Source organism: Ostrea edulis, chromosome 1 (genome assembly GCF_947568905.1).
Source record: "Ostrea edulis chromosome 1, xbOstEdul1.1, whole genome shotgun sequence".
Taxonomy (NCBI): domain Eukaryota; kingdom Metazoa; phylum Mollusca; class Bivalvia; order Ostreida; family Ostreidae; genus Ostrea; species Ostrea edulis.
The window spans coordinates 4614807-4642381 of NC_079164.1; the positions used below are offsets into that span (position 1 = coordinate 4614807).

Consider the following 27575-nt stretch of genomic DNA (forward strand, 5'->3'; position numbering starts at 1 on the left):
GACTTATCCGGAATTATAAAGTGTTGGTTTTGAATCTTACAATGATATGCATGATTTCCTGTTTGTGTTCTTGTAGCGAATAGCACGTGTAGATAAATATGGGCAGAAAAAGGGATCCTACACAGGTTGTAAAATCTGGGCCGGGCAAAAAAGCGAAAAAACAGCAACCACCGACATTTCCAGGGTTACTTGACGAAGGTATTTAAAAAAATATGTCGCTGGATGTTCGTACAGATTGTAGGGAGAATAGAATTGCAATTTGTTTATATGTATTTATATATGGTTGCTTCACAATCACAGGGTTTGTAAAATGAAGTTTGAAAACAGTCTTAATATGTTTTACGGCGTGACCGTGTATGAGGGCGAAGCAAAAAAGTTTTGGCATTATTATCTATATCCAAAACAGGACAAAAACAACCCGAAGTTAGCACGCGGATGGAGCTGTACCAAAGCATCCTAATTTTGGACATTTGATCCGCCTATCTATTGAACGCGGGAAATATAACGCAATGGATGTAAACAGTACATTGTGACGTCATATTCAGTGTCGTTATTCAACAAATTTACGAACATAGCGTTTGAACCACAACAAAAAACATGGCGTTAATTGTGGAGTGATTATATATGATTAAGAAAATAAGATTTACATGCTTTTACGGATTTTATGTGTAACATCTCAGAACGACGTTAACTAGGGTAGACGAGATTCAAAATGGAGGAATACATGTCCACGCGCTAATATTCGAATCGACGCCATTGGTACCAAACTTTTCAAGTTCCATAAGTATAGTTTAATTTTTCATTATTTTCCTATATTTTCCTTTTAAACATGTATATACGTGTTACCTATAGGGAGAGCTCCGCTCTCACGGCCCTCCGGGCCGTGAGAGGGCTTCGCCCTCTAATATGTTTTAACGTTAAGGTATAGATAGACTTAATTTTGTAAACATTGGTGGAATCAATGATTCTTCATGACGAACGTTACGAGACACATATCTCCATTTAATAATTTACAGCTGAAGGTAGACCACGGTGTGATATACTATCTAATCTGTTTAACTTAATTATAACAGGATAAGACTGATTAATTATTCTCAAAATTTAAAGATCCATGTACTTGATTTCTCAAATGAAATAGGTAAACTGGACATTAACGAAAATTTATATTGTTAAATTCACAGTTTATGGCATTGGACATCAGAGTGTTGGACCTGACTAACTAAAAGTATATCATGATAATATGTTTTACGGCGTGACCGTGTTTGAGGGCGAAGCAAAAAAGTTTGGGCATTTGTATCTATATCCAAAACAGGACAAAAACAACCCGAAGTTAGCACGTGGACGGAGCTGTATCAAAGCATTCTAATTTTGGACATTTGATCCGTCTATATATTGAACGCGGGAAATATAACGCAATTGATATAAACAGAACATTGTGACGTCAAATTCAGCTTCGTTATTTAGCAAATTTACAAACATAGCGTTTGAACCACAACAAAAACATGGCGTTAATCGTGGAGTGATTATATATGATTAAGAAAATAAGATTTACATGCTTTTACGGATTTTATGTAACATCTCAGAACGACGTGAACTAGGGTAGACGAGATTCAAAATGGAGGAATACATGTCCACGCGCTAATATTCGAATCGACACCATTGGTACCAAACTTTTCAAGTTCCATAGGTATGGTTTAATTTTTCATTATTTTCCTTTTAAACATGTATATATGTGTTACCTAGTATAGGGAGAGCTCCGCTCTCACGGCCCTTCGGGCCGTGAGAGGGCTTCATCCTCTATTATACATTTATTGCGTGATAGTGAAGGAGATATGATTGCAACAAACAAAAAAAATCATCCTGGATCTGCTTATCTATATGTATAGCTAAGCTCGCACTAACTGTGCCATAATCAATGTATTAGAATGTACAAGCATCGAATTAGAGTGATATGATTTTTATGTCTCCTTCCTGAGGCTAAATTCTGATCACCTACTTGATTTAGCTGTGTATCAGAAACCATCGTGTGCCTTATGAAGTATGAGAGTTCACTTCCGGGAAAAAATGACTCGGACGTATTGTAGTGTCACAGTAATCCATGTTTACCATGCTGTGAAGAAGTAAAACATGATAAGAAAATAAGATGTCTGAGGGAAATATGAACTATCTAGGCCAGTCAAATAATGTGTTGTATAAAATTATCATATTGTCTGATGTCAATTTAGAACCTTTGCTTACACAGAAGTCAATTATTTCTTTCAAAACTATTTTTTAATTTAGCACTGATATAACTACACTAATCTGTATTGCTTTTGTCTATTGATGACTGTACAGAGATGTTCAAAGCCATCAGAGCATTTTTTTTTTATGCCAACAACAGTATCTGAATACCATGCATTTTTGGTTGTGTATTTTAGGAGTGAAACGATGCATTGCTATGCAGGCGAATCGCGATGTAGTGGTCTCGATTCGATGTTCGATTTATTTGGATTCTGTTTCGGTTCGATACGGTTCTAGAATCATAGCACACATTGCTCTTGATAACATGGTTTCTGATTAGCCAATGTAATTGAAAATTGCCCAATCAACATATGACTAAACTTTGCTCTATCAAAATGGACGCAGTCGAGTTGAAAAATGCTACCTCAACGTATAAATCCTGGGTATGGTGACATATCGGCTTTAGGACAAGTGATAAGAGTGTTGCTTTATGTTAAAGGTTTTTACATTATGTAGAATTTATTTGCAGAGAGCAATAAATACAATGAAATATAAAAAAATTTAGCATTATAAAGAATTTGGTATATGCTATTGTATCGAATCGAAAATCATCGAATCGAGACTAAAATATCGAAAATCAAATCGAATCTAGAAGGTACTGTATCGTTTCACCCCTAGTGTATTTCATGGATCTCAATACAAAGCATGTTACAGTCATTTTTATTGCCCCAAGATTGTAGATATGAATGAATATAATTGTTGTTTGATTTAATGATGTTTTGGAAACATCTATCCATCTGTTTGTTGGCAACTTTAACACATTTGTGATATACTCTTAGTGTTAGATCTAGGATCTAAAGAGGGCACACATATCATATGTTCAAAAGGGCACTTTTCGTTGCGGCAAGACAATTTCGGGGCACTTTCATTGTATCATACTATGATAGTAATAGAATAATCATTTAACCTCTTTAAAAGTTAATACCTGTTGCCTTGATTTTAAACTTTTCAATCAACCTTGTGAAATAAAGAACAATTGTTTATGTTAACAAATATTTTTTTTAAATTTATAGAGAAAAGAGGGCATTGTGCAATTAAAAAGGGGCATGGCGCGGCACCATGCTAGTTTGCTTTAGATTAAACACTAACTCTATTAAGACTTCATATTTAGGACATGAATGTTTAAATTCAAGTGTCAGATAATTAAGACTTAATCCTGAACCAGATTTAATCATGAAAACAATCCTAATGTATGTAATCTTGAATTATTAATTTTATTATACCCCCCGAACGAAGTTCTGTGGGGTATATAGGAATCACTCTGTCTGTCCGTCCGTCTGTCTGTCTGTGCAGATTCGTGTCCGGGCCATAACTTCTTTGTTCTTTGACTTAGGCATACCATATTTGGCACACAGGTGGATCACCATAAGGTGATGTGTTGAGTACCTTCATGACCTCTATATGACATTGACCCTTGTCAAAATTAAAGGTTTTTTACGATGGATTCGTGTCCGGGCCATAACTTCTTTGTTCTTTGACATAGGCATACCATATTTGACACATGAGTGTATCACCGTGAGACGATGTGTCATGTACCTTCATGACCTCCATATGACCTTGACCTCAAGATCAAAATTAAAGATTTTTACAAGGGATTCGCGTCAGGACCATGACTTCTTTGTTCTTTGGCATAGGCATACCATATTAGACACATGGGTGTATCACCATGAGACGATGTGTCGGGTACCTTCGTGACCTCTATATGACCTTGAACTTTGACATCAAGGTCAAAATTGATTATAGGGTTTTTACATAGTCATACCATAAGACATGGGTGTATCACCATGAGACTATGTGTCATGTACAGTTATGACCTCTTATGACCTTGACCTTTGATCTCAAGGTCAAAATTATAGGTTTATGCCATGGATTTGTGTTCGGACTATATTTTCCATTTTCTTCTACAAAGGCATACCATATTTTTACACTCAGGAAAGAGGTAATTTACACTTATTAACAACACCCTTTGGGAGATTGGGGTAAGCGGGGGGGGGTATTCTTAGTGGGCATTGCTCACAGTACCTCTTGTTTCATTTTCAGATGCTACAGACAAAAAGAAACTGAGCAGTCGACAGAAGAAACGGTGAGTGACTTCCTGAAGAAATTTATGTGTCCAGAATATTAGGAGTTTGTCTTACAGAACATCTCATCTGATATGTGATGTCGCCCAGGATGGGCAAGGAGATTCCGGAATCAAGCATTAGATGATAACTTCCGTTAGGAGTAGAAAATCTCTCAGATTTCCTTATTTAAGTCCCAAATTTACAACTGATGAAAAGAGAAGAAACCAAGCCCTGTGTTACATTAGAAACACATTTATGATGATCAGTAGTTTGTGTTTGACTATGATTATTAGCCTAATACTGTAATAATTGATTTGCATGTTCGTGATTCATTTATTTTTAATTTTTTAAATGAATTTTCATAGACTTACATAGATTTTCTCTCTCTCTCTCTCTCTCTCTCTCTCTCTCTCTCTCTCTCTCTCTCTCTCTCTCTCACATAATATAGTCTTGTATCTGCGTTTGTTTTGGTTTGACATTTGCTTTATAAGTGATATTGTGATATTTGGTTAAACCAGTTGCACTTATTTTGTCTGTGAAATTTGAATAAATTTAAATTATCAATTAGAAAATGTGTAATTATAGATTCAAGAAACGAGAGACAAAGAAACAAGAACTTATTGCTAAGAAGAAAGAAAAAAGAGAAAGTTACCAGAGACTGAAGACCAAAAAGCAGCAGAAAAATGGCGTACAGAAAGGACAGGTGGAGCCCAACAAAGTAGGTACGAGTAACCAAAACAACAAGAAAAGGAAGATGTCAGAAGAGGAGGAGGACAGCGATGATGATGATGATGATGATGATGATGATGATGGAATCATTGGTAATTATTACCAACATCTGAAAAACTAATTTTTGTGAATGTCTCTAAAGAATGGGCAAGTTTCACACAAATGTAGATTTTATATGATGCCAAATGTTGCCTTTGTTCAAGTGAGGTCTTTTAACTTTTCTCTCTTTTCCAGATTAAAAATCAAATAGTGCACATCAGAGTTTATACAAAAAATCAAATAGTGTGCATCCGAGTTTACACAAAAAATCAAATTGTGCACATCAGAGTGTACACAAAAAATCAAATAGTGTGCATCCGAGTGTACACAAAAAATCAAATAGTGTGCATCAGAGTGTACACAAAAAATCAAATTGTGCACATCAGAGTGTACACAAAAAATCAAATAGTGTGCATCCGAGTGTACACAAAAAATCAAATAGTGTGCATCAGAGTGTACACAAAAAATGTTGAAGTGCATACAATACACAAGGAGACAAGAACATAGAAATATGCCTGCACATCATGGTCTTGTTATTTATAGCATCATGAAAATAGCTGTGCCTTTCAAGTGTCAATGTAACAGTATGTCTCGTGAATCTATTTTTAGGTCACTTGAGTCGTTCAGACAACCTACTGCTTATTTTTGTCCACATGTCATAAACATTTGATATTTCCAATTTTTGTTCAAAAAGCACTGTACCAAATGTCCCCAAAAGTTAGGGTGTTAAATTTTAGGTGTAGAGAAAAAAACTTGTGGATGTCATGGTCTCTGCCCCCTTGGGGTCATAGAAGTGGGGTCAAAATGAAAAATCTTCCTCTGCATTCCTGCACATTTAGCAGACAAATTGAGTGATGTACATGTAGTTATTATCAGCATGAACCTCTTAACTGCCATTGTGAAAATGGGTCACACAGTGTAGATAAATTAAAAATAGGTGATGCATGTATATTTACAGTTAACATAAATTGAAATAAATTATATGGTACCTTGAAAATAAATTAAAATAGGTCATACAGTGAAAATGAAGTAAAAATAGACCATTCAGTATAAATGAATTAATGGGTCATACAGTGAAAATAAATTAAAATAGGGCATACAGTGAAAATAAATTAAATTAGGTTATGCAGTGAACATAAGTTAAAATAGGTCATACTGTATGATACCCTTAAAATAAATCAAACTTACTCAGTCAATCAGTAAAAAAAAAAGTCAGTCGGTGAAAATAAGTTAAATCCTTTGCTCCATGACTGTAATAAGGCTAATTCAACTTAATTGATAGATTATCATCCCCGCCCAACCCTAAAAAAATTGGCCCACCCCAAATTTTTTTTATTTTGTGAAACTTGAAAATTCCAGAAAATTTTAAATGGTCAATACTGGTCCTGATCCCCAGGGTGAGGTCATGCAATGAAAATCTTTTTTTTAATCCTTGAAATTCTTATTAATCTCTGAACATCAGGATGTAGTAGACAAGATGGGTGCACAGTGATACATATGTAGTAAGCCTGGAAGCCTTGTGTGTGTGTGGGGGTGTTTAATTTTGAATTGTTCGGGGTCAAGGATGGGGTAGGTGTTTGACTATTAAGAATTATAGGTCTTCTCTTTTTACTCATCCATATCCACCAGACAATCTGTTGTGTGGGTAGAGTCCATGAAAGCAAAAGATGCTTTCCATTAATTCTGAAAACATTGTTGCCTTTGTTTTCAATCTTAGATATGTGTTGTTGATAAGCAGTCTTGTTAACAATAACGAGCATCGCTTAGTTTGTCATTTTTTACAAGGCAATGTTAATGAGAGCACCCATAGTTTTGATATAAGAATTACCATGTCTGTCTGTCTGTCTGTATGTTGTCTGCTGTCTGTCTATTATCTGTCTGTTGTCTGTCTATTGTCTGTCTATCTGTCTGTTGTCTGTCTATCTGTCTGTTGTCTGTCTATCTGTCTGTTGTCTGTCCTTCTGTCCCACTTCTTTCAGAAGTGATAACTTCTATATTTTATTCTTGTCACTCACTCAAAGAATGTGGCCAATTCAGTAAAGCACACTTAACAATGAACATGTATATAATGAATACTTGCTTATTGTTAAGATGGGAGTGTATACGATAACTGTTTCGTTTTGTCTATTTTTGTCTCTATGTCTGCAACTTATGAATTTTAAACTATTAAACATGACTGAGACTTCATATTTATTGAACCAAAAGGTGAAGGTTGTTGCTATGTTAGTAGTAAAAGTGAAGGTCGGTGCTAGGATAGTAATAAAGGTGAAGGTCAGGTTAAATCTGCCTGAATTGCATGACTCAAATCTCATGAAGATCCCAGGTCTTTTACTACTTATTGACTTTGAGAAAGCCTTTGATACCCTCTCATGGAATTTTATACAAAAGACCTTAACTTATTTTAAGTTTGGACCTGATATTCATGAATGGGTGAAATTATTCTATCATAACATCATATCTACTATTAACCAAGGTGGCAATCTCTCGGCATCTTTCAACATTCAAAGAGGATGTAGACAAGGTGATCCTTTATCACCTTATATTTTTCTTCTTTGCGCAGAAATTTTAGCTATACAAATAAGAGAAAATAAAAGTATTAAAGGTATAACTATAAATAACAATGAAAAGAAAATTTCACAACTAGCCGATGATACATCAATTATACTTGATGGTAGCAAGGAATCTCTTCTAGAAACAATAAAAGTATTGCGACACTTCTCTGAAATGTCAGGACTAAAAGTTAATTTTTCAAAAACCAATACAGTATGGATTGGATCAAAAAAATATAGTCAGGATACCCTTTCTAAAGACTTTCATCTGAATTGGGGGACTTGTAAGTTTACTCTACTTGGAATTAATTTTGATGTAGAATTACAGAACATGTCAAAACTAAATTATCAGCCAAAGCTAAGCAGAATAAAATCAATCTTAAATCAATGGGAGAAAAGACCTTTGACACCAATAGGAAAAATTACTGTTATCAAGACTCTGGTCTTGCCTCTATTAAATCATATTTTTATGGCAATTCCAAATCCTGATGACAGCTATTGTAAAGAATTAGATAAACTATTCTTTTCTTTCTTGTGGAGCCATTCTCAACATAGAATTAAAAAAGAGGTAATCGTAAAGCAATATGAGGATGGTGGGTTAAAAATGATCAATGTAAAGGCTTTTATAGCCTCTTTAAAATTGTTTTGGATGAGACAACTCCTTTTTTCAGATAGGGGTTTACATAATTTTATACCAAATTTAGATCTTAATAAAGTTACTACATGTGGAATAGAATACATAAAAAACATTAAGACATCGCTGAAAAACAAATTTTGGGTTGATGTATTTGATTCTTGGATTGAGCTACAGCTTAAACAAAATCCATTTACAGTAACAGTAGATACTCCAATATTTTACAATTCTAACTTTCTTGTGGGTGGGAAAGCATTTCTTAATAAATCCATGTTTCTCAATAATATTAAATACCTTAATGACCTTATTGATGAAGAGGGTTTGTTCCTGACTTATGAATCTTTCTGTAACATTTATCCAAAAGTAAAAATCAATTTTTTAGAATATATGAGTGTCATAAATGCTATTAAAGCATGGATGAAAAAAGTCAAGTTTGATAAAAAATTAATTAAATTAACAAACCCTCTGATTATGTCGAGTATATACACTCTTCTACGATGCAAAAAATCAAGACAATTTTATACTCTTCTCAATCAAAACTGCACAGAACCTACTGGTAAAAGAAAGTGGAATGAAATATTTGAATTAAATGACACAGAATGGAAAATGATCTTCAGACTGCCCTTTAAAGTTACAAGTAATTGTAAACTGCAGTGGTTTCAATACAGAATTCTGAACAAAATTTTAGCTTCAAACTCATACTTATTCAAAATCAAAATTAGAGATGATAAGAATTGTACATTCTGTCAGATAGAAGAAGAAACAATTGAACATTTGTTTTGGGAATGTGATAGTGTTCAGCATTTCTTAAGAGAATTTGAAGTTTGTTTTGAACATAAGACCAATCTTCAAATATCAATAACAAAAAATAATTTTATTTTTGGATTTTTGGATGAAAAGAAAACTATACAAAATAATCTTGTTCTTTGGCTGAAATATTATATCTATACTATGAGGTGTAAAGGGAAGACACTGAATGTAAATGTTGCGATATCGCTAATGAACACATTTTATGAAACTCAAAGACATATTGCATATAAAAATGGTGAAAAAGATTTGTTTGACACCTGCTGGAACCGCTGGAATCAATTATTTCATTGAGTGTTTGTTTGCTGTTGTTGTTTATTTTTTTTTTTTTTGTTTGAAAATTATCTTTTTTATAAATTTCAATATATATGTACCCTTTTAAAATATATTAAAAGTTTCTTTGCAGAATGTATGTATATATATACTGTGTGTATGTTTAAAAAAAAAATAAATATAAAATAAAAAAATAAAAAATCTCATGAAGATTCTTTTTCACAAATTTTTTACATCTTTTTCTCAGGTGAAATGAAAGATGAAGGTACCAGTGACGAAGAAAGCATGAGTGGTGGTGATGATGATGATGATGAGTTAGTTGAAGGATACACTGATGATAACAAACTCTGGCTAAAACCTTCCAAACAGAAAAAGGTGAATTGACATCAGATAGAGTGCATGTATTGTGATGGGGGGGGGGGGGGGGGGGGGGGGGGGGTGAGTTCACTTCTGTTGCTAGATCTTGGGTTTCACATATATAGTTCACAATTTGTTCCCTTTGTGTTCAGTCTCACATTCTACACACATAAATTCCAGCTGTTTGTAAGATTTATTCACTCAGTGAGCCCTCACTGTAAGATCTATTCACTCAGTGAGCCCTCAATGTTTGTAAGATCTATTCACTCAGTGAGCCCTCACTGTTTGTAAGATCTATTCACTCAGTGAGCCCTCACTGTTTGTAAGATCTATTCACTCAGTGAGCCCTCACTGTTTGTAAGATCTATTCACTCAGTGAACCCTCACTGTTTGTAAGATCTATTCACTCAGTGAGCCCTCAATGTTTGTAAGATCTATTCACTCAGTGAGCCCTCAATGTTTGTAAGATCTATTCACTCAGTGAACCCTCAATGTTTGTAAGATTTATTCACTAAGTGAACCCTCAATGTTTGTAAGATTTTGTCACTCAGTGAGTCCTCAATGTTTGTAAGATCTATTCACTCAGTGAGCCCTCACTGTTTGTAAGATCTATTCACTCAGTGAGCCCTCACTGTTTGTAAGATCTATTCACTCAGTGAGCCCTCACTGTTTGTAAGATCTATTCACTCAGTGAACCCTCAATGTTTGTAAGATTTATTCACTCAGTGAGCCCTCACTGTTTGTAAGATCTATTCACTCAGTGAGCCCTCAATGTTTGTAAGATCTATTCACTCAGTGAGCCCTCACTGTTTGTAAGATCTATTCACTCAGTGAGCCTTTGATGTTTGTCCTCAATGTTTGTAAGATCTATTCACTCAGTGAACCCTCAATGTTTGTAAGATCTATTCACTCAGTGAGCCTTCAGTGTTTGTAAGATCTATTCACTCAGTGAGCCCTCACTGTTTGTAAGATCTATTCACTCAGTGAGCCCTCATTGTTTGTAAGATCTATTCACTCAGTGAGACCTCAATGTTTGTAAGATCTATTCACTCAGTGAACCCTCAATGTTTGTAAGATCTCTTCACTCAGTGAGCCTTCAGTGTTTGTAAGATCTATTCACTCAGTGAGCCCTCACTGTTTGTAAGATCTATTCACTCAGTGAGCCTTCAGTGTTTGTAAGATCTATTCACTCAGTGAGACCTCAATGTTTGTAAGATCTATTCACTCAGTGAGCCCTCAATGTTTGTAAGATCTATTCACTCAGTGAGCCCTCAATGTTTGTAAGATCTATTCACTCAGTGAGCCCTCACTGTTTGTAAGATCTATTCACTCAGTGAGCCTTCAGTGTTTGTAAGATCTATTCACTCAGTGAGACCTCAATGTTTGTAAGATCTATTCACTCAGTGAGCCCTCAATGTTTGTAAGATCTATTCACTCAGTGAGACCTCAATGTTTGTAAGATCTATTCACTCAGTGAGCCCTCACTGTTTGTAAGATCTATTCACTCAGTGAGCCCTCAATGTTTGTAAGATCTATTCACTCAGTGAGACCTCAATGTTTGTAAGATCTATTCACTCAGTGAACCCTCAATGTTTGTAAGATCTATTCACTCAGTGAGCCTTCAGTGTTTGTAAGATCTATTCACTCAGTGAGACCTCAATGTTTGTAAGATCTATTCACTCAGTGAGCCCTCAATGTTTGTAAGATCTATTCACTCAGTGAGACCTCAATGTTTGTAAGATCTATTCACTCAGTGAGCCCTCACTGTTTGTAAGATCTATTCACTCAGTGAGCCCTCAATGTTTGTAAGATCTATTCACTCAGTGAGCCCTTGATGTTTGTCCTCAATGTTTGTAAGATCTATTCACTCAGTGAACCCTCAATGTTTGTAAGATCTATTCACTCAGTGAGCCCTCACTGTTTGTAAGATCTATTCACTCAGTGAGCCTTCAGTGTTTGTAAGATCTATTCACTCAGTGAACCCTCACTGTTTGTAAGATCTATTCACTCAGTGAGACCTCAATGTTTGTAAGATCTATTCACTCAGTGAGCCCTCACTGTTTGTAAGATCTATTCACTCAGTGAGCCTTCAGTGTTTGTAAGATCTATTCACTCAGTGAGCCCACAATGTTTGCTCAGATTATAGAACATTTCAGAGACAAAATTTAAATTGCTGATTAATGTTTTATTCACTTTGTGAGCCTTACATGATATTATTTGCACATTTTTATTAGTAAATTTTTATTTGTGAATTAGTGAAATCATAAATACAAATCATAAATGTTGTGCGAACCTATTTAAACAGGATGATGCTGTCAGTGAATCTGAAGACGAGGATGAAAATGACAGTGATGATGATGATGATATAGCAGATGAATTTGACAGTGATGACAATGAAGATGAGAAGGAGGGAGAGGAAAGTGATGAAGGGGTAATTTATTTGTTTTTTCATCCTTTTAAATAACTTTCACTCATATCAAGACATTACCAACTGTAGGTAAAAAACCACTTTAGACGTAGACATGGCGCTGAGGGTCACAGATCACTCAGGGTCACAGGTCACTCGGGGTCACAGGTCACTCAGGGTCACAGGTCACTCGGGGTTACAGGTCACTCGGGGTCACAGGTCACTCAGGGTTACAGGTCACTCGGGGTCACAGGTCACTCAGGGTTACAGGTCACTCAGGGCTGTAACAATGAAGGTCCTGTTTTGACATGGGAACTAGCTTTTTGAATTAAAATTGAAAGTCTCGATTCCTCTGGATACGACCTCATAATAAAGTCCTGTGTCGCAGTAGGCATTAGAATGATAGAGAATCTGTACCTGCTACTGCAGTGAGTGCCAGGCATAGGTTAATATTTGTCGTGATGTCTCTACACATAATTATCGAATGGGATGTAAAATAGCAACAAACAAAAACTAAATCAATAAATTACTGTAAGTGGTTTTAATTTCGCAGTGCTAAAAGTGCGCTGTTTTTCATATTGATCTATTTGCGGTGGTTTTATTTTCGCGGAATTCAAATTTTATTTTGATTACTGGTAAATGTTCAAAACGTATTGTGTCACACTTACAAAATGATTGCGGTTGTTTTGCTTTCGCTAAAAAAAATCCCCGATAGCTAAATTAAAACCACCACAATCATTTCCCCATTTACAGCATTTTAAGAAGCCATTACGTCAATCATCTGTATAATATCTTGGTGTGCTGTTTTGTGAATGATGATGGGTCTTTGTATTCTGTCTAATTGGTAAAACGTTATTTCCGTAGATGTTACCAATTGAAAAAGCTGCTAAGAAGTTAAATAAAAAGCAGGAAAAAGACAGGTAAGATGCATTTAGTGTCACAGGGTTGATTTAATTTGGTTTGATCAAGGTGAATTATAGAACGGGTTTAGCAATTGTTGATGCTCACTTGAAAATAACTGATGAACAGTGATTTTGACTTTAAATAATTTTCACTGAACAGAAAATTGGCAGAGGCAGAGCTTCAGACAAACATAGCAGACATGGAGAAATACACACTACCCAGTGGACAAGAAATCGAAAAAGAAAATATCCTTTTGTAGTTTGAAAAATGAAATACATACTTAGACATGTTAATTTCATTTATACAAAATGAATTGCATTACATACAGTACAATGTATAATTGTGTCTCTCATTATGAAGAGTTTTAAAACGTTCTACTGACACTGACTATAAACTAGCTAGACTCCATGTTGGATAGGCAAAGCTCTCATGTGTAATGCCAAAAGAGCCCGGATTTCAAATTCCATGACTCATCATGCAGTATGTAATCTAGAAATTTTATTTCTCAAGATATGGTCACAAATAAATCAAACATTCAATTTCTTAGTTGCTAAGAAAATAAAGTTATAATTAGCTCACATGACCTTGACTTCTCTACGTCATCAGACGCCGGACCTACAGCTGATTCAACAGAGGATTAAGGAGGTTCAGCATGTACTGGGGAACTTTAAGAGTCGGAGAGAACCAGACAAGTGAGTACAGAGAGAGAGGCCTAATGACCTCATAATGACCTCCAAACACTGAACTAGAAAAGAATGAATTTTAGATAACAAGCTAACCCTGACTTTTGACCTTCAAAAACAATAGGCATCTTCCTCTCATCATGGTGATCAAATACACAAAGTTGTAATATCCTTACTTTAAGTACAGTACTTTGTATAATTCAAGATTTTGAAGAAGAAGAAATCCTTGTAAATTTGAAATATATATGTACAGTACAATTACACTATGTGTACACCATTTATCAAGACCTCCTCCATTTATTCACAGTTATGAATGATAGATGTGTGAATATCAATGGCTGTCAAAATGATAATTCAAAACACAACATACCTCTCTTCTTGTGAGATACATTCAGGAAATGAGCCTCTCTTCCTGTTTAATGTCATTTCTTACAAGGAAGTTTTAAAGGATTACACAAGATTTTTTTTTATCTGTTACAGAAGTCGGACAGATTATCTGGATCAACTTATCAAGGATCTCTGCACTTACTACAGTTACAACGAGTTCCTCATGGAGAAACTTATACAACTGTTCCCTCATGAGGTCAAGTGAACACATGAAGAAATAGTGTTTAATAAAGAAACTAATGTGCCAGACTGGGCACAGGGATGATTAACTTTGCTGAGTATCGTAAAGTTTAATGCAGCAATGCACCATGAATTCAAATAATGTTTTTATAACAATGTCTTATTATGCTCCTGTGATTGGAGATACTTATGCATATAGTTTTTGATCTGTCTGTAAAAACTTAGGCCATATTGACTTTTGAATGGATAGTGAAACATCTTCACAAGCCAAGTGTCGGATTCGCTGACTCTCATCTCCCCCTTCGTGGATTTAGTCGCATTTCTAAGCCTTCAAAATATTGCGCTTTGGCTTTCCAAGGCATCCAATGAAATTGCGCCATACATGCCGGTACCGTTTGGTTTGAGTAATGGCGGCCACCATGTCTAGCCCGTGTTGTTGTCTTTGCCATGACATTTTGAATAAAAAACAAAGACAGGCGATTTTCGGAGAATGTTTGGGTTTTATGATCAACTTCTAAAGATAATCGATCATGTACATCACCTAAATAACAATAAAGGACGGTATGTGCTGGAATAAACTGAACAAACTGCAGAATTGAGTACAATATGAAAACGAAATTGGAAACGATCAACTAAATCTGAAGGAATTGTTTTGATACATGATTTACGTCTTAAACACAAAGGTGGCATAGGTGTCCAGCAAGTATACACACATATATAAAAACAATGCTATTGTTTTCATCTGTCAACCCCATTTTGTAAACATACACATGTAACAGAAATTAAAATGCGTTATCGGATTGGTTAGATTTAGTTTTCATCAAGACCGATAACCCGCTCGATTTGGTAGATGGCAATTCAGTCGTGACTAAATCCACCAAGGGGGAGATAAGAGTAAGCGAATCGGACACTTGGCTTGCAAAGATAATGGTGATAGGGCTTTCATATTTCACTTGCATATTCCTTGTGGCAAGACCTTTCTTTTTGTACCAGAGTTTTTGACCTCATGACCTTGACCTTAGAGTCTGGCCATTCAGGGGCATTGGTGTTTCACAAACTTGGTGTTTCACAAACACATTTTGTTTAGGTTTTTTTCCCAAAAATTGTAATTTTACAATACATTTTAGATTGCGGAATTTTTGGAAGCCAATGAAGTACAGAGACCGGTGACAATTCGTACAAATACGCTGAAAACACGACGGAGGGACCTCGCTCAGGTATTTATAGATGGACAGGAAGGTTTCTTTTCCATTTACTTATCAGTATATGTCAGATGGTATGCACAAACTCTTATTTTTAACATTGTAACTTTCAAAGGCATTACGAGGTTGATGTATTGCCAATATTTGTTTTTCAAGGTTTTAATCAACAGAGGAGTGAATTTAGATCCCATTGGAAAGTGGTCAAAAGTTGGATTAGTTGTATATGACTCGCAGGTGCCCCTAGGTAAGACATCACTGAGAAGACATTTTATTAGTGTTGACAAATATTCTGATTTAAAAGTAAATGTTGCTGTCTGTTGGTGTGTTTAGGAGCCACGCCCGAGTATCTGGCCGGTCATTACATAATTCAGGGAGGATCCAGTTTTTTACCTGTCATGGCTCTTGCCCCTCAGGAGAACGAAAGAGTGCTGGATATGTCGTCCGCTCCAGGAGGAAAGACAACTCACATCGGTAATTTAGATTCGTTCCATTAGCATCAGCTCCACAAAGTCCGGTTTACAAAAAGGTTTTCGAACAGACATGTTGTTATAACATGCCTGGTAATCCTTATTCTTTAAATGTACCTTTTAACAGAAGTTGACTTTCAATGTATGACCTGTGCATTAATGCAGTTGTTATTGAAACATTTGTTGAAGTTTTTACCATTTGAATTCACTGATGTATGATTTAGTTACCTTGGTTACTTTTCTGTGAATTCCAGCTGCGATTATAAAGAACACGGGCGTTATATTTGCCAATGATGCCAACAAAGATCGAGCAAAAGCAATAGTCGGCAACGTTCACAGAATGGGCATTACCAACACAGTCATCTGTAATTACGACGGGAGAAAGTTTCCCACCGTAAGTTTTAAACATAGTCATTACGACGGGAGAAAGTTTCCCACCGTAAGTTTTAAACATAGTCATTACGACGGGAGAAAGTTTCCCACCGTAAATTTTAAACATAGTCATTACGACGGGAGAAAGTTTCCCACCGTTAGTTTTAAACATAGTCATTACGACGGGAGAAAGTTTCCCACCGTAAGTTTTAAACATAGTCATTACGACGGGAGAAAGTTTCCCACCGTAAGTTTTAAACATAGTCATTACGACGGGAGAAAGTTTCCCACCGTAAGTTTTAAACATAGTTATTACGACGGGAGAAAGTTTCCCACTGTAAGTTTTAAACATAATCATTACGACGGGAGAAAGTTTCCCACCGTAAGTTTTAAACATAGTCATTCGACGGGAGAAAGTTTCCCACCGTAAGTTTTAAACACAGTTATCTGTCATTGCGAGAGGAGAAAGTTTCCCACCGTAAGTTTTAAACACAGTTATCTGTCATTACGACAGGAGAAAGTTTCCCGGCGTAAGTTTTAAACATAGTCACTACGACGGGAGGGAGTTTCCCACCATAAGTTTTAAACAGTCACCTGTCATTATGACGGGAGGTTTCCTACCGTGAGTTTTAAACAGTCATTATGACGGGAGGTTTCCTACCGTGAGTTTTAAACAGTCATCTGTCATTATGACGGGAGGAGGTTTTCTACTGTGAGTTTTAAACAGTCATCTGTGATTATGACGGGAGGAGGTTTTACTATTTCTGCCTTAGCGAGTTGCTACTTTGTTTCTGCTGTTACAACAGAAGGAAATTTCCCTAATAGCAGATTGTTACTTTATGCCATTTTGATGGAAGGAAATTTCCCTTGGCAAGTTACTACATTTTTATCTGCCATGACTAGGCCACACACATCAAATATACATAGCCCTATACAGTAAAATACGGTTATAGCGAACTTCCGGGGCCAACAAAAAACAGTTCAATATTACCAAACTTTGTTACAGTAAAATCCGGTAATGTTGTAGTGAATCTCCAGTGAAAAACATTATTTTAACCAGAGTTTGTTATAGCCAATACAATTTTTGCTATTTTCTTCGGGGAATAAATAAGCTTGACTTCATTATAAGCGTGTTCATTGTAAGTGCGTTTCACTGTACGTTCTGTTAATGATAATGTCTTTTCCAGGTTATGCATGGCTTTGATAGAGTTTTGTTGGATGCTCCGTGCAGTGGAACTGGGGTCATTGCCAAGGATACAGAGGTCAAAATGAACAAGGTGAGTAAAAAATTATTCAGTACAGGGACATGTCCATATATCATTGGTATTTACATCATTAAGTTCTCAACAATGTCAATCATTTTATCTCCCCTCACAATGTCAATCTTTTTATCTCCCTAAGATGAGAAAGGCATCCAGAGATGTTCTCAATAATGTCAATCATTTTACCTCCCTAGGATGAGAAAGATATCCAGAGATGTTCCCATTTACAGAGAGAGCTATTACTGGCAGCCATTGATTGTTGTGATGCAAAGTCCAGTACTGGGGGTTACGTGGTGTACTCCACGTGTTCTATACTCGTAAGTACTCGTACCTTATCTAGGTTACGTGGTATACTCCACGCATTCCATACTCGTAAGTACTCGTACATTATCTAGGTTACGTGGTATACTCCATGTGTTCTATACTCGTAAGTACTCGTACATTATCTAGGTTACGTGGTATACTCCACGTGTTCTATACTCGTAAGTACTCGTACCTTATCTAGGTTACGTGGTATACTCCACGCATTCCATACTCGTAAGTACTCGTACATTATCTAGGTTACGTGGTATACTCCACGCATTCCATACTCGTAAGTACTCGTACATTATCTAGGTTACGTGGTATACTCCATGTGTTCTATACTCGTAAGTACTCGTACATTATCTAGGTTACGTGGTATACTCCACGTGTTCTATACTCGTAAGTACTCGTACATTATCTAGGTTACGTGGTATACTCCTCGTGTTCTATACTCGTAAGTACTCGTACATTATCTAGGTTACATGGTATACTCCACGTGTTCTATACTCGTAAGTACTCGTACATTATCTAGGTTACGTGGTATACTCCACGTGTTCCATACTCGTAAGTACTCGTACATTATCTAGGTTACGTGGTATACTCCACGTGTTCTATACTCGTAAGTACTCGTACATTATCTAGGTTACGTGGTATACTCCACGTGTTCCATACTCATAAGTATTCGTACGTTATAAAGGGTTACGTAGTATACTCCATGCATTCTATACTCGTACAGTATCTAACTAATGGTTAAGTAGTATACACCACACGATCTATATTCGCAAGTACTCGTACGTTATCAAAGAAAGCCAGGTACAATATGTCAGATAAGTTTGGCATCTGGAATATTCAGCATAAAGTTTTATTTATAAAAAGGTTGTATAAAATCTTCACCCTTTATTTCTTTGGAGTAATTTCATTTAACAAGTGTATCGTTTATATGAATAGACATTTTGGTGTATTTATTATCAAATTTTCCTCATCCGCCAAATCAGTGAACAGTCCTGTGTGCCAGAATAACCCGATCTACAGTTTCTGTGAAATCGGCAAAATTATTCGATCTACAGTAATCAAATGTTTCTGTGAAATCGGCAAAATTATTCGATCTACAGTAATCAAATGTTTCTGTGAAATCGGCAAAATTATTCGATCTACAGTAATCAAATGTTTCTGTGAAATCGGCAAAATTATCCGATCTACAGTAATCAAATGTTTCTGTGAAATCGGCAAAATTATCCGATCTACAGTAATCAAATGTTTCTGTGAAATCGGCAAAATTATCCAATCTACAGTAATCAAATGTTTCTGTGAAATCGGCAAAATTATACGATCTACAGTAATCAAATGTTTCTGTGAAATCAACAAAATTATCCGATCTATGGTAATCAAATGTTTCCGTGAAATCGACAAAATTATCCGATCTACAGTAATCAAATGTTCCTGTGAAATCAGCATGTCGATTCTGAATTATACAATATAAATTATTTTTAGGTGGACGAAAATGAATCTGTGATCGAGTATGCATTAAACAAAAGAAATGTGAAACTGGTACCAACCGGATTAGACTTTGGAAAAGAGGGATATGTCAAGTAAGAGCTTGTAATGGAAAGATATATATATTGAAATAGATTAAACTTACTCTGAACTCTGATTTTATTTCTCCACTTTTACACGTGTAGTTTTGAGAAACACCGATTCCACCCCAACATGAAGCTGACCCGACGATTCTATCCACACACCCATAACCTGGACGGATTCTTCGTGGCCAAATTAAAGAAATTTTCTAACAAAATTCCAGGTAACTTGCCTCTCTGATTGAAGCCTTTATACTCCTTAAGCAATACCAGCAGACTATTCACCATACAGTATATGTGTTCATCTTCAACCTTTTCTTTTTCCAGGCAGCTCTAAAATAGACTTGCTATATATTGGAATACATTTGTTCCATTCCTGGTTTAGAAGATTGTATTTACCCTCTACTGTAGGTTTTGGATCTCTATCACTAAATGTAGTGTCAAGAGTATATAATGTTGCATAAAATTGTACTAGATTTAAAATTACCAAGCATCCCTGGGACACTGTCTTGTTTTTCGTCACTGACTCGCATATCATTAAAATTGACTACGATCGTATCCGACTTGATTATTAAAATTTACTATCGTATCCGACTTAGATTATTTAAAATTTACTATAGTATCCGACTTCGATTATTTAAAATTTACTATAGTATCCGACTTAGATTATTTAAAATTTACTATAGTATCTGACTTAGATTATTACCTATTGCTATCTGTTTTTGTCGTTCGTCGTGCGTTAACATTTGAACATTTTCAGCTTCTTCTCTGAAACCCCATAACCAATTTCAACCAATTTTGGCATATAGCATCTGTGGGTGGAGGGGAACAAAAATTGTGAAATTCGTGGTCCCTGCCCCCCTGGGGCCTGAGGGGTGGGGCAAAAACCATCAAAATGAGTGTAATTTTAAAAAATCTTCTTCTTTACTGCTGGACATCAAGAAGCCAAACTGTGGGCTTAATTATAATGAGCGTTGAGCCCTCTACCAAAATTGTGAAATTCATGGCCCCTGGAGCAGGGGTTCTTGTGTTAGGGTGGGGCTCTATTGGTCATATATTGAAAATGTAGAAATTCTTTGAAAATCTTCTTCTCTGTCTCTGGGTATTAAGTAGACAAACTAATAGCATGGTAATGATGAGCAAGGATGCCTCTTTATACCCCCCCCCCCCCCCCCCAACAAGTTGTGGGGGGGGTATACTGGAATCGGGTTGTCCGTCCGTCCGTCTGTAGATGCAATGGTTTCCGGGCTCTAAAGCATTATCCTTTCCACCTACCGTCACCATATCATATATATGGACTACCCATGGGATGAAGATGTTCCCTATCGATTTTGGGGTTCAAAGGTCAAGCACACTGGACATCGAAGTAGCAATATGGTTTCCGGGCTCTAAAGTGTTATCCTTTCCACCTACAGTCACCATATCATACATATGGACTACCCATAGGATGAAGATGTTCCCTATCGATTTTGGGGTCAAAAGGTCAAAGGTCAAGCGCACTGGACATTGAAGTAGCAATATGGTTTCTGGGCTCTAAAGCGTTATCCTTTCCACCTACAGTCACCATATCATATATATGGACTACCCATGGGATGAAGATGTTCCCTATTGATTTTGGGGTCAAAGGTCACGTGCACTGGACATTGAAGTAGCAATATGGTTTCCGGGCTCTAAAGCGTTATCCTTTCCACCTACAGTCACCATATCATACATATGGACTACCCATGGGATGAAGATGTTCCCTATCGATTTTGGGGTCAAAAGGTCAAAGGTCATGCGCACTGGACATCAAAGTAGCAACACTCAGAAAAGAGGTAGTTTATACCTATTACCAACACCTTTTGGGAGATTGGGGTAAGCGGGGGGTATTCTTAGTGAGCATTGCTCACAGTACCTCTTGTTAAAAATTGTGAAATTAATGTCCCCTGGATCAGGGGTTCTGGTGCTAGAGTGGGGCTCTATAAGTCATATAGTGAAAATGCATTATTTCTTTGAAAATCTTCTTCTCTGTCCTTGGGTATTAAGTAGACAAACCAATAGCATGGTTATGATGAGCAAGGATGCCTCTTTCAAAATTGTGAAATTCATGGCCCCTAGGTCAGGGGTTCTGGTATTAGAGTGGGGCCCTATTGATCATATAGTGAAAATGCATTTTATTTCTTTGAAAATCTCCTCTGCTGCTGGGTATTAAGTAGACAAACTAATAGTATGATAATGATGATCAAGGATGCTTCTTTCAAAACTGAAATTTATGGCCCCTGGGTCAGGGGTTCTGGTGCAAAGGCGGGGCTGACCACATAGCTATTCAATGTTTCTTCCATCCAAAAGTAAAATTCTTATATTTAAACACATACCTAATTCAAACATTGGAAGGTTGTTACATGATACTCAGGTGACCTATAAGGCCCCTGGGCCTCTTGTTAACATTTCCTATCGTATCCGACTTGATTATTAAAATTTACTATCATATCTGACTTAGATTATTAAAATTTACTCTTGTAGGCGAGGAGGAGAAGACACGTGTAGCAGCAGAAATGGCAGAATCTGTGAATATTTCTGAGGAGAAGAAAGAAATCCCCGAGACAGGGGAGGACATAAGTGGCAGTGAACCAGTTAAAGGCAACAAGAAAAGTAGTAGTGAACCAGCTAAAGTCAAACCAGGAGTGTCCTCAGTGAAGCAGGGGAACCAGACAGGGGGAACCAGCAAATGGGATAAAAAAGACAATACGAAGAAGACATTCAAACCCGGAAAATTCAAAAAATTCCGGAGCAGTGGAGGAAAAGGAAAACAAATCAAACAGAAAAAGAAAACAAAGACAAAGAAGTGAATTTAATGAAGATTTTGTATTGCTTTAGTGTAAATCAAGAATCTGATGAATTATAAGCAAGAAGTGTTTAAGATCTGAATTATCAGAAATGTAGGTCGAGAAGACATAGTTATTTTAAATACTTCCTCTTTCATCAAGATTTATTTATAGAATTGAAGAAGCAAAATGTTGACATCCTGTGGTCATGGAATTTAAAAAACTGAAAAAACAAAATGCTGATAAAGTACAACCTTTATTTCAGATTCCTTGTGAAAATTCAATATACAAAATGTTTTTCAATGTAAAATGATGGCAGTGCCTGTACTTCCAACAACTGGGGAATACTAAAATAAAAGACATGAAATCTTGAAATGAATGCTTTGGTATTAACAAGTAGATTCTTCAATGAAAGCTAACATTGTCCAATATTCCGAGTTCTACAGACGGCACGAGTATGAGCGTTTCGTACAGTAGAGGTTTCCCGTCGACCTGAGTTGTACAATAATGACCATTTGTTGATATAACGGACACGCATACGTGTCTGTAGACTAGTGTTGACACGGTTACTGTTGTCGTGGTTACTGATTCTTACTGGTTCCGTTCTCTATACTTTCACCTTTCAAGACCTGAAAAATAGAAAAGACGCGTTGGATTTCAGACTTGCATGCAGCGAGGATACTTTTCTTAGGTTAGATTTTCTGTGTCTGACCTCGCGCATGGATAGAAAATTTGTATCAATATGTTTTCAACATTTCATTTATATGGGTAAGATGTGAATATGCACAAATAATTTTGAGTTTCCCTCGATCAGGACAATACAACGGGCTCCTTTGTTTTCACAACTACTACAGAACAGCTTTCATTTGTATATTGTTTTACTTCATGTGATTCGAAATTTCAGCAGAGTATGTTTTGGTAAAATATAACTGGATATAATATAAAGATTTCTACACCCTTGCTTGGGTGTCCTATCCATTCGTACTGTCACATTCAAAACATACTATAAAGCTAGTATATGACAAAGTACTGTAAAAATAGCCAAACTGTAAAAGCAAATACATAAAACGCATCATCAGAAGAAATTAGACAATGTAATTCTGGATTATTCTATTGCCTCGCTTGACGTCCTGGGTGTTCTTTATTTAATATAATTATATATGCATTGTTGTGTAGGTACTGTGGAATCAGTAAAATTTTATGGGGGCTCAATTCTTGTGGGTATCCCTATCTCACAAACCACAACAAAATATAAAATTGGCGTGATATTTCAATAAACGGAGAACCTTATTAACAAAATGACATCCCACCGAATCCACAAATATTGACCCCTCGAAAGAACAAGGGACGTTATTGGCCAAAATTGGCCGCGCTTCAAAAACTGATCATATTTTGCAGGTAGAAAGGTGATAATTTTCTCGTTTCATTCATATATAACATGTACCATTTACTTGTTGCTGATATTGAGAAAATAACGTTACAATATTGCATTGTTAACTCTGACGCTATCTTCCGACAGTCGCTTTTTCGGAACGACGTCATCGACCTTATATTATTTACAGTCCTCTGATTCTTCTATAATATTTTTCTAAAAGTTACAATTTTAACTTTTTATATAAAAATACTCATTGAGATCAAAGACAATTGAAAACTGGCATGCTATGGAAAATACATAATTCATTTACATGTAACTTTATCGTGGTCATAGACATTTTGCGGAAGAATCTTGTGTTAATTAGAGTGAGGAAAATAATGCGTGTATTTGTCAAAAATTGTTCAGTAGAACGCAATCATATTTTCGTAGGTGCTGTTCGATGTCCTCCTATTCAAATGAAATATGAAAAATAAAATGGCTTTTGAATTTTCTTTTTCCTGGTTTTGTTTTTTGGTCATAAATATTAACACTTTGATTAAAAACGTCAATTGAGTCCGATAAAATTACTTGTTAACAGGTCTGCTTACATGTGTATGCAATATACATGTTACAGTACATACGAATAAAATATGCTGTGGGTATTTACAAAATATATTGAATAAAGTGTGGTAAATGTACATATACTAAACGATACAAATATATGTTGCATGAATGGGATATCATTTTCTTGGGTACAGTAAAACACATCAAGTAATATGCATGTAACTTCAGATGGAATATTTCATATAGCAAATGCATTTAAAAACCTCACAAAAATGCGTCCAATATATTTAAAAGCCTCACAAAAATGTGTCCGTGTTTATATCTTTACATTCCCCTAAATGGTCAACAAAGTAGTTCCAACTCTCTCTCTCCATATAGTGTTCATCTTTGATAAATGAAAATACATCAGTCAGTGGGCATGTCATTGCATGCATCGACATTCAGTCCAAATCTAGAACGGACTCTGGGAAGTTGTTTAAGTACATGTATAGACAATGTGGTATATGTAACTGCTTTTCCCAGGCACTTATTTTCATATGCGAATAAGGATATATTGAGTGAACCAACCCCCCCCCCCCCCCCCATATTCTTGATAGTAGTATTGAATGAGAAAAAAATTGGCTTAAAATTATTAATTGAACCCATGTAGCGAAGGATAACCCTCCACCCCCCGACGATTTAAGAATTCGAAGATCAGGCAGAAAGGTTTTTTTCATTTGATAATTAACTACCTACTTATCCTTCGACCCCCCCCCCCCCCCCCCCCCCCCCCCCATTAAATGATGCTACGTGTCTGTTTCCAAGAGACAGTATATGTAACTACAACAGACCTTTTATAAAAATGAATTTTATAAATATCATGCATGTATTTTCGTTTTTCAATGTGCGGGCCAGGCCTATCCAGAACACCTTGACATGAGAGAGAGAGAGAAAGAGAGAGAGGTGTCTACATCACCTTACGTTTATACTCCAGTATTTCTAATCATGGAAGGGGCGTACGTCAATACTAATATAAACTTTTAGTAACAATCATCACAACACATATATTATATATTTTATAAGATTGATAAAATTTGAAGTGTCATTAGGCTGGTCAAGTTGTTCCCATAGCAAGGGAATGATCAACATCACCCCCCCCCCTCAAAGTGGAGGGGCAACCCCTCCTCGATACTACGGTGTCTGAATATTTATATCTATAAATGAATATATACACATGTTCATCCTGCCCAATTACATTTGTTATATATGTGTACCTGTAAATGTGCATCTATTACATATACATGTATATATGAACCCGTGGGGATCCGGGTTTGAGTAAGTCCTCAGTACTCCTTGCTTGTCGTAAGACGCGACTAAATGGGGCGGTCTTCGGATGAGACCGCAAAAACTGAGGTCCCGTGTCACAGCAGGTGTGGCACGATAAAGATCCCTCCCTGCTCAATGGTCATAAGCGCCGAGCATAGGCCTAAATTGTGCAGCCCTTCAACAGCAGTGGTGAGGTCTCCTAGCTGCAGAACTGTAGCTCTCTGAAAAAATATTTTGACTTTTTCAGAGAGCTACAGTTCTGCAGCTAGAGGTCTCCATGAGTGAAATATTCTCAAGAGGGGCGTTAAACAATATTCAATCAATCATATGCGATATAGAAAAAAAATCTGCCACCACAATGGTCGAAGTTTCAAATCTATCACAGGTTTTCGACGTTTTAAAGAAACCACATCTCGCTGGAAGATATAAATAATGATTTGCTGTTATTTTATTTTTAATTTAAACCGTTTTAAGAACCTTTGGAATCAATATCTAATTACTAATGTAGTAATATTTAATTTCAACATGCATCATATATACATACATGCATGTACGTAAAAATGATGTAAGAAAACTGCTTTTAAAAAAAAAACGCATTATATTTGATATATTTGTATAAAAGATAGTTTAAAATTTAGCGAAAAAAGTAACAGACATCCCAACTATCTAGCTCTTGAGATATAACATATCAGTACCCATTTTTGCCGAAAATGAACGAATTTTGGTCCGATTTTTGTAAAAAGAAAATAAATTCGAGTTATTAAAGGTCTATGTGTGTCTTTGATTTTATTATTTTTTTAATGCAATTTATTCTTAAATAATCTTATTTTGAAAAGACAGGACGTCCAAATATATTCCCGTGACCTTTAAAAACGAAAGTAGAATAATTTCCATTCATCATGCGGTGGATTTTTGATCCGCCTCCGTGACTCGAAAGGCAGACATCATCTGCATTTATTGGGTGCAGATTTTTATGGCAAACTAGGTAACGCATTAATTGTTTGACTGGACATACATGTATTTATTAAATCGCGAAGAAAGTAAAAGTTTATGAGGTTAAATGATGGAACAGTTTGCTTCAGTTCTATAGCATGCAAAATATTGACTTTGTGTAACGAAAACGGCCGATTTCCGCATTCATTCTTTTTTAAAATTAATATTGTTTGCAGCCAACAACCGACACCATATTGATAATGAAAGAAGAATATTAATGGATAATTAAACATGCAAAATATAAATCTGGTTGTTGCATGCAAAAGTTGTTTTTTTTCAGTTCTATAACATGCAAAATATTGACTTTGTGTATCGAAAACAGCCGATTTCGCATTCATTCTTTTTTAAAATTCATATTGTTTGCAGCCAACAACCGACACCATATTGATAATGAAAGAAGAATATTAATGGATAATTAAACATGCAAAATATAAATCTGGTTGTTGCATGCAAAAGTATTAGTTTTTGCTAAAGTTTATTCATAATTTATTTCAAATCAACAGATTCCGCTAAACAGCTCATCTTTAGCGTATATTCATGACGTCATAATAAAATATTACGTCATTTTCATGTAAGTGGGATTAGAAGAACATCCTAGTTGTGTAAATAAAAAGAATAATTAAGCATCGTATGAAAGTTGAAAAAATGAAAAAAAAATCTCGGCGGTATATAGCCAATAACGTCCCTTCTCCTTTAAACGATTCCATCGTGCCTAGAAAAAAAATGGCATTAATCATTCCCTCTATCCATACATAATTCTTAAAAGTATACACTCGGGGAAAATTCATTTATTAACTCCACCTAGTAATTAATGTATATTTTAACCAACCAATGTTGCAGTCTTTTGTCATTTTTTTTCTATATACATGTATTGCTCTTTTACCTTTCTGGCAAACTGTGGGAGGATAAAAGCACTTCTATGTACTTCTGCATTGTAGTACTGAAGTTTGAGTGAGGTCATTTCTTCCTGAGTGAACTTTCTAACCGGCTCCTTAAAGTCAGCATCCTGTAATAAATGAGCTGTCATATACACATCACAAATAAATAGATAAACTGACTCCTTAAAAGCAGTTATAAATGAGCT

General features: G+C 35.9%; 2 protein-coding genes across 5 annotated transcripts in view; one reads left to right on the forward strand and one right to left on the reverse strand.

Annotated features, from left to right (window-relative positions):
- Positions 1-22650, forward strand: LOC125664392 (uncharacterized). 4 transcript variants are annotated; one of them, XM_056151105.1, is made up of 19 exons: positions 66-198; positions 4321-4363; positions 4929-5164; positions 9622-9749; positions 12037-12162; positions 13003-13058; positions 13201-13286; positions 13640-13733; positions 14205-14307; positions 15419-15508; positions 15650-15737; positions 15824-15964; positions 16215-16354; positions 17520-17609; positions 17789-17879; positions 18045-18076; positions 19389-19486; positions 19577-19695; positions 21974-22650. In XM_056151105.1, exons 1-19 carry the CDS (start codon positions 99-101, stop codon positions 22297-22299), a joined length of 2187 nt encoding a protein of 728 aa, XP_056007080.1. In that variant the 5' UTR covers positions 66-98; the 3' UTR covers positions 22300-22650. The 4 variants fall into 4 exon arrangements, with proteins under 4 accessions (XP_056007074.1, XP_056007080.1, XP_056007083.1 ...); XM_056151108.1 differs by lacking the exon at positions 18045-18076 and adding an exon at positions 18430-18461; XM_056151104.1 differs by lacking the exon at positions 18045-18076 and adding an exon at positions 18485-18516.
- LOC125664402 (spermidine synthase-like) overlaps positions 22516-27575 on the reverse strand; it is a 15057-nt gene continuing 9997 nt past the window's right edge. Inside the window, exons 7-8 of the mRNA XM_056151379.1 lie at positions 27375-27497; positions 22516-22904 (exon numbers count right to left, since the gene is read on the reverse strand). Coding sequence (XP_056007354.1) covers positions 22857-22904; positions 27375-27497 — 171 coding nt within the window. The 3' untranslated portion in view covers positions 22516-22856. The remainder of the gene's footprint in view (positions 22905-27374; positions 27498-27575) is intronic.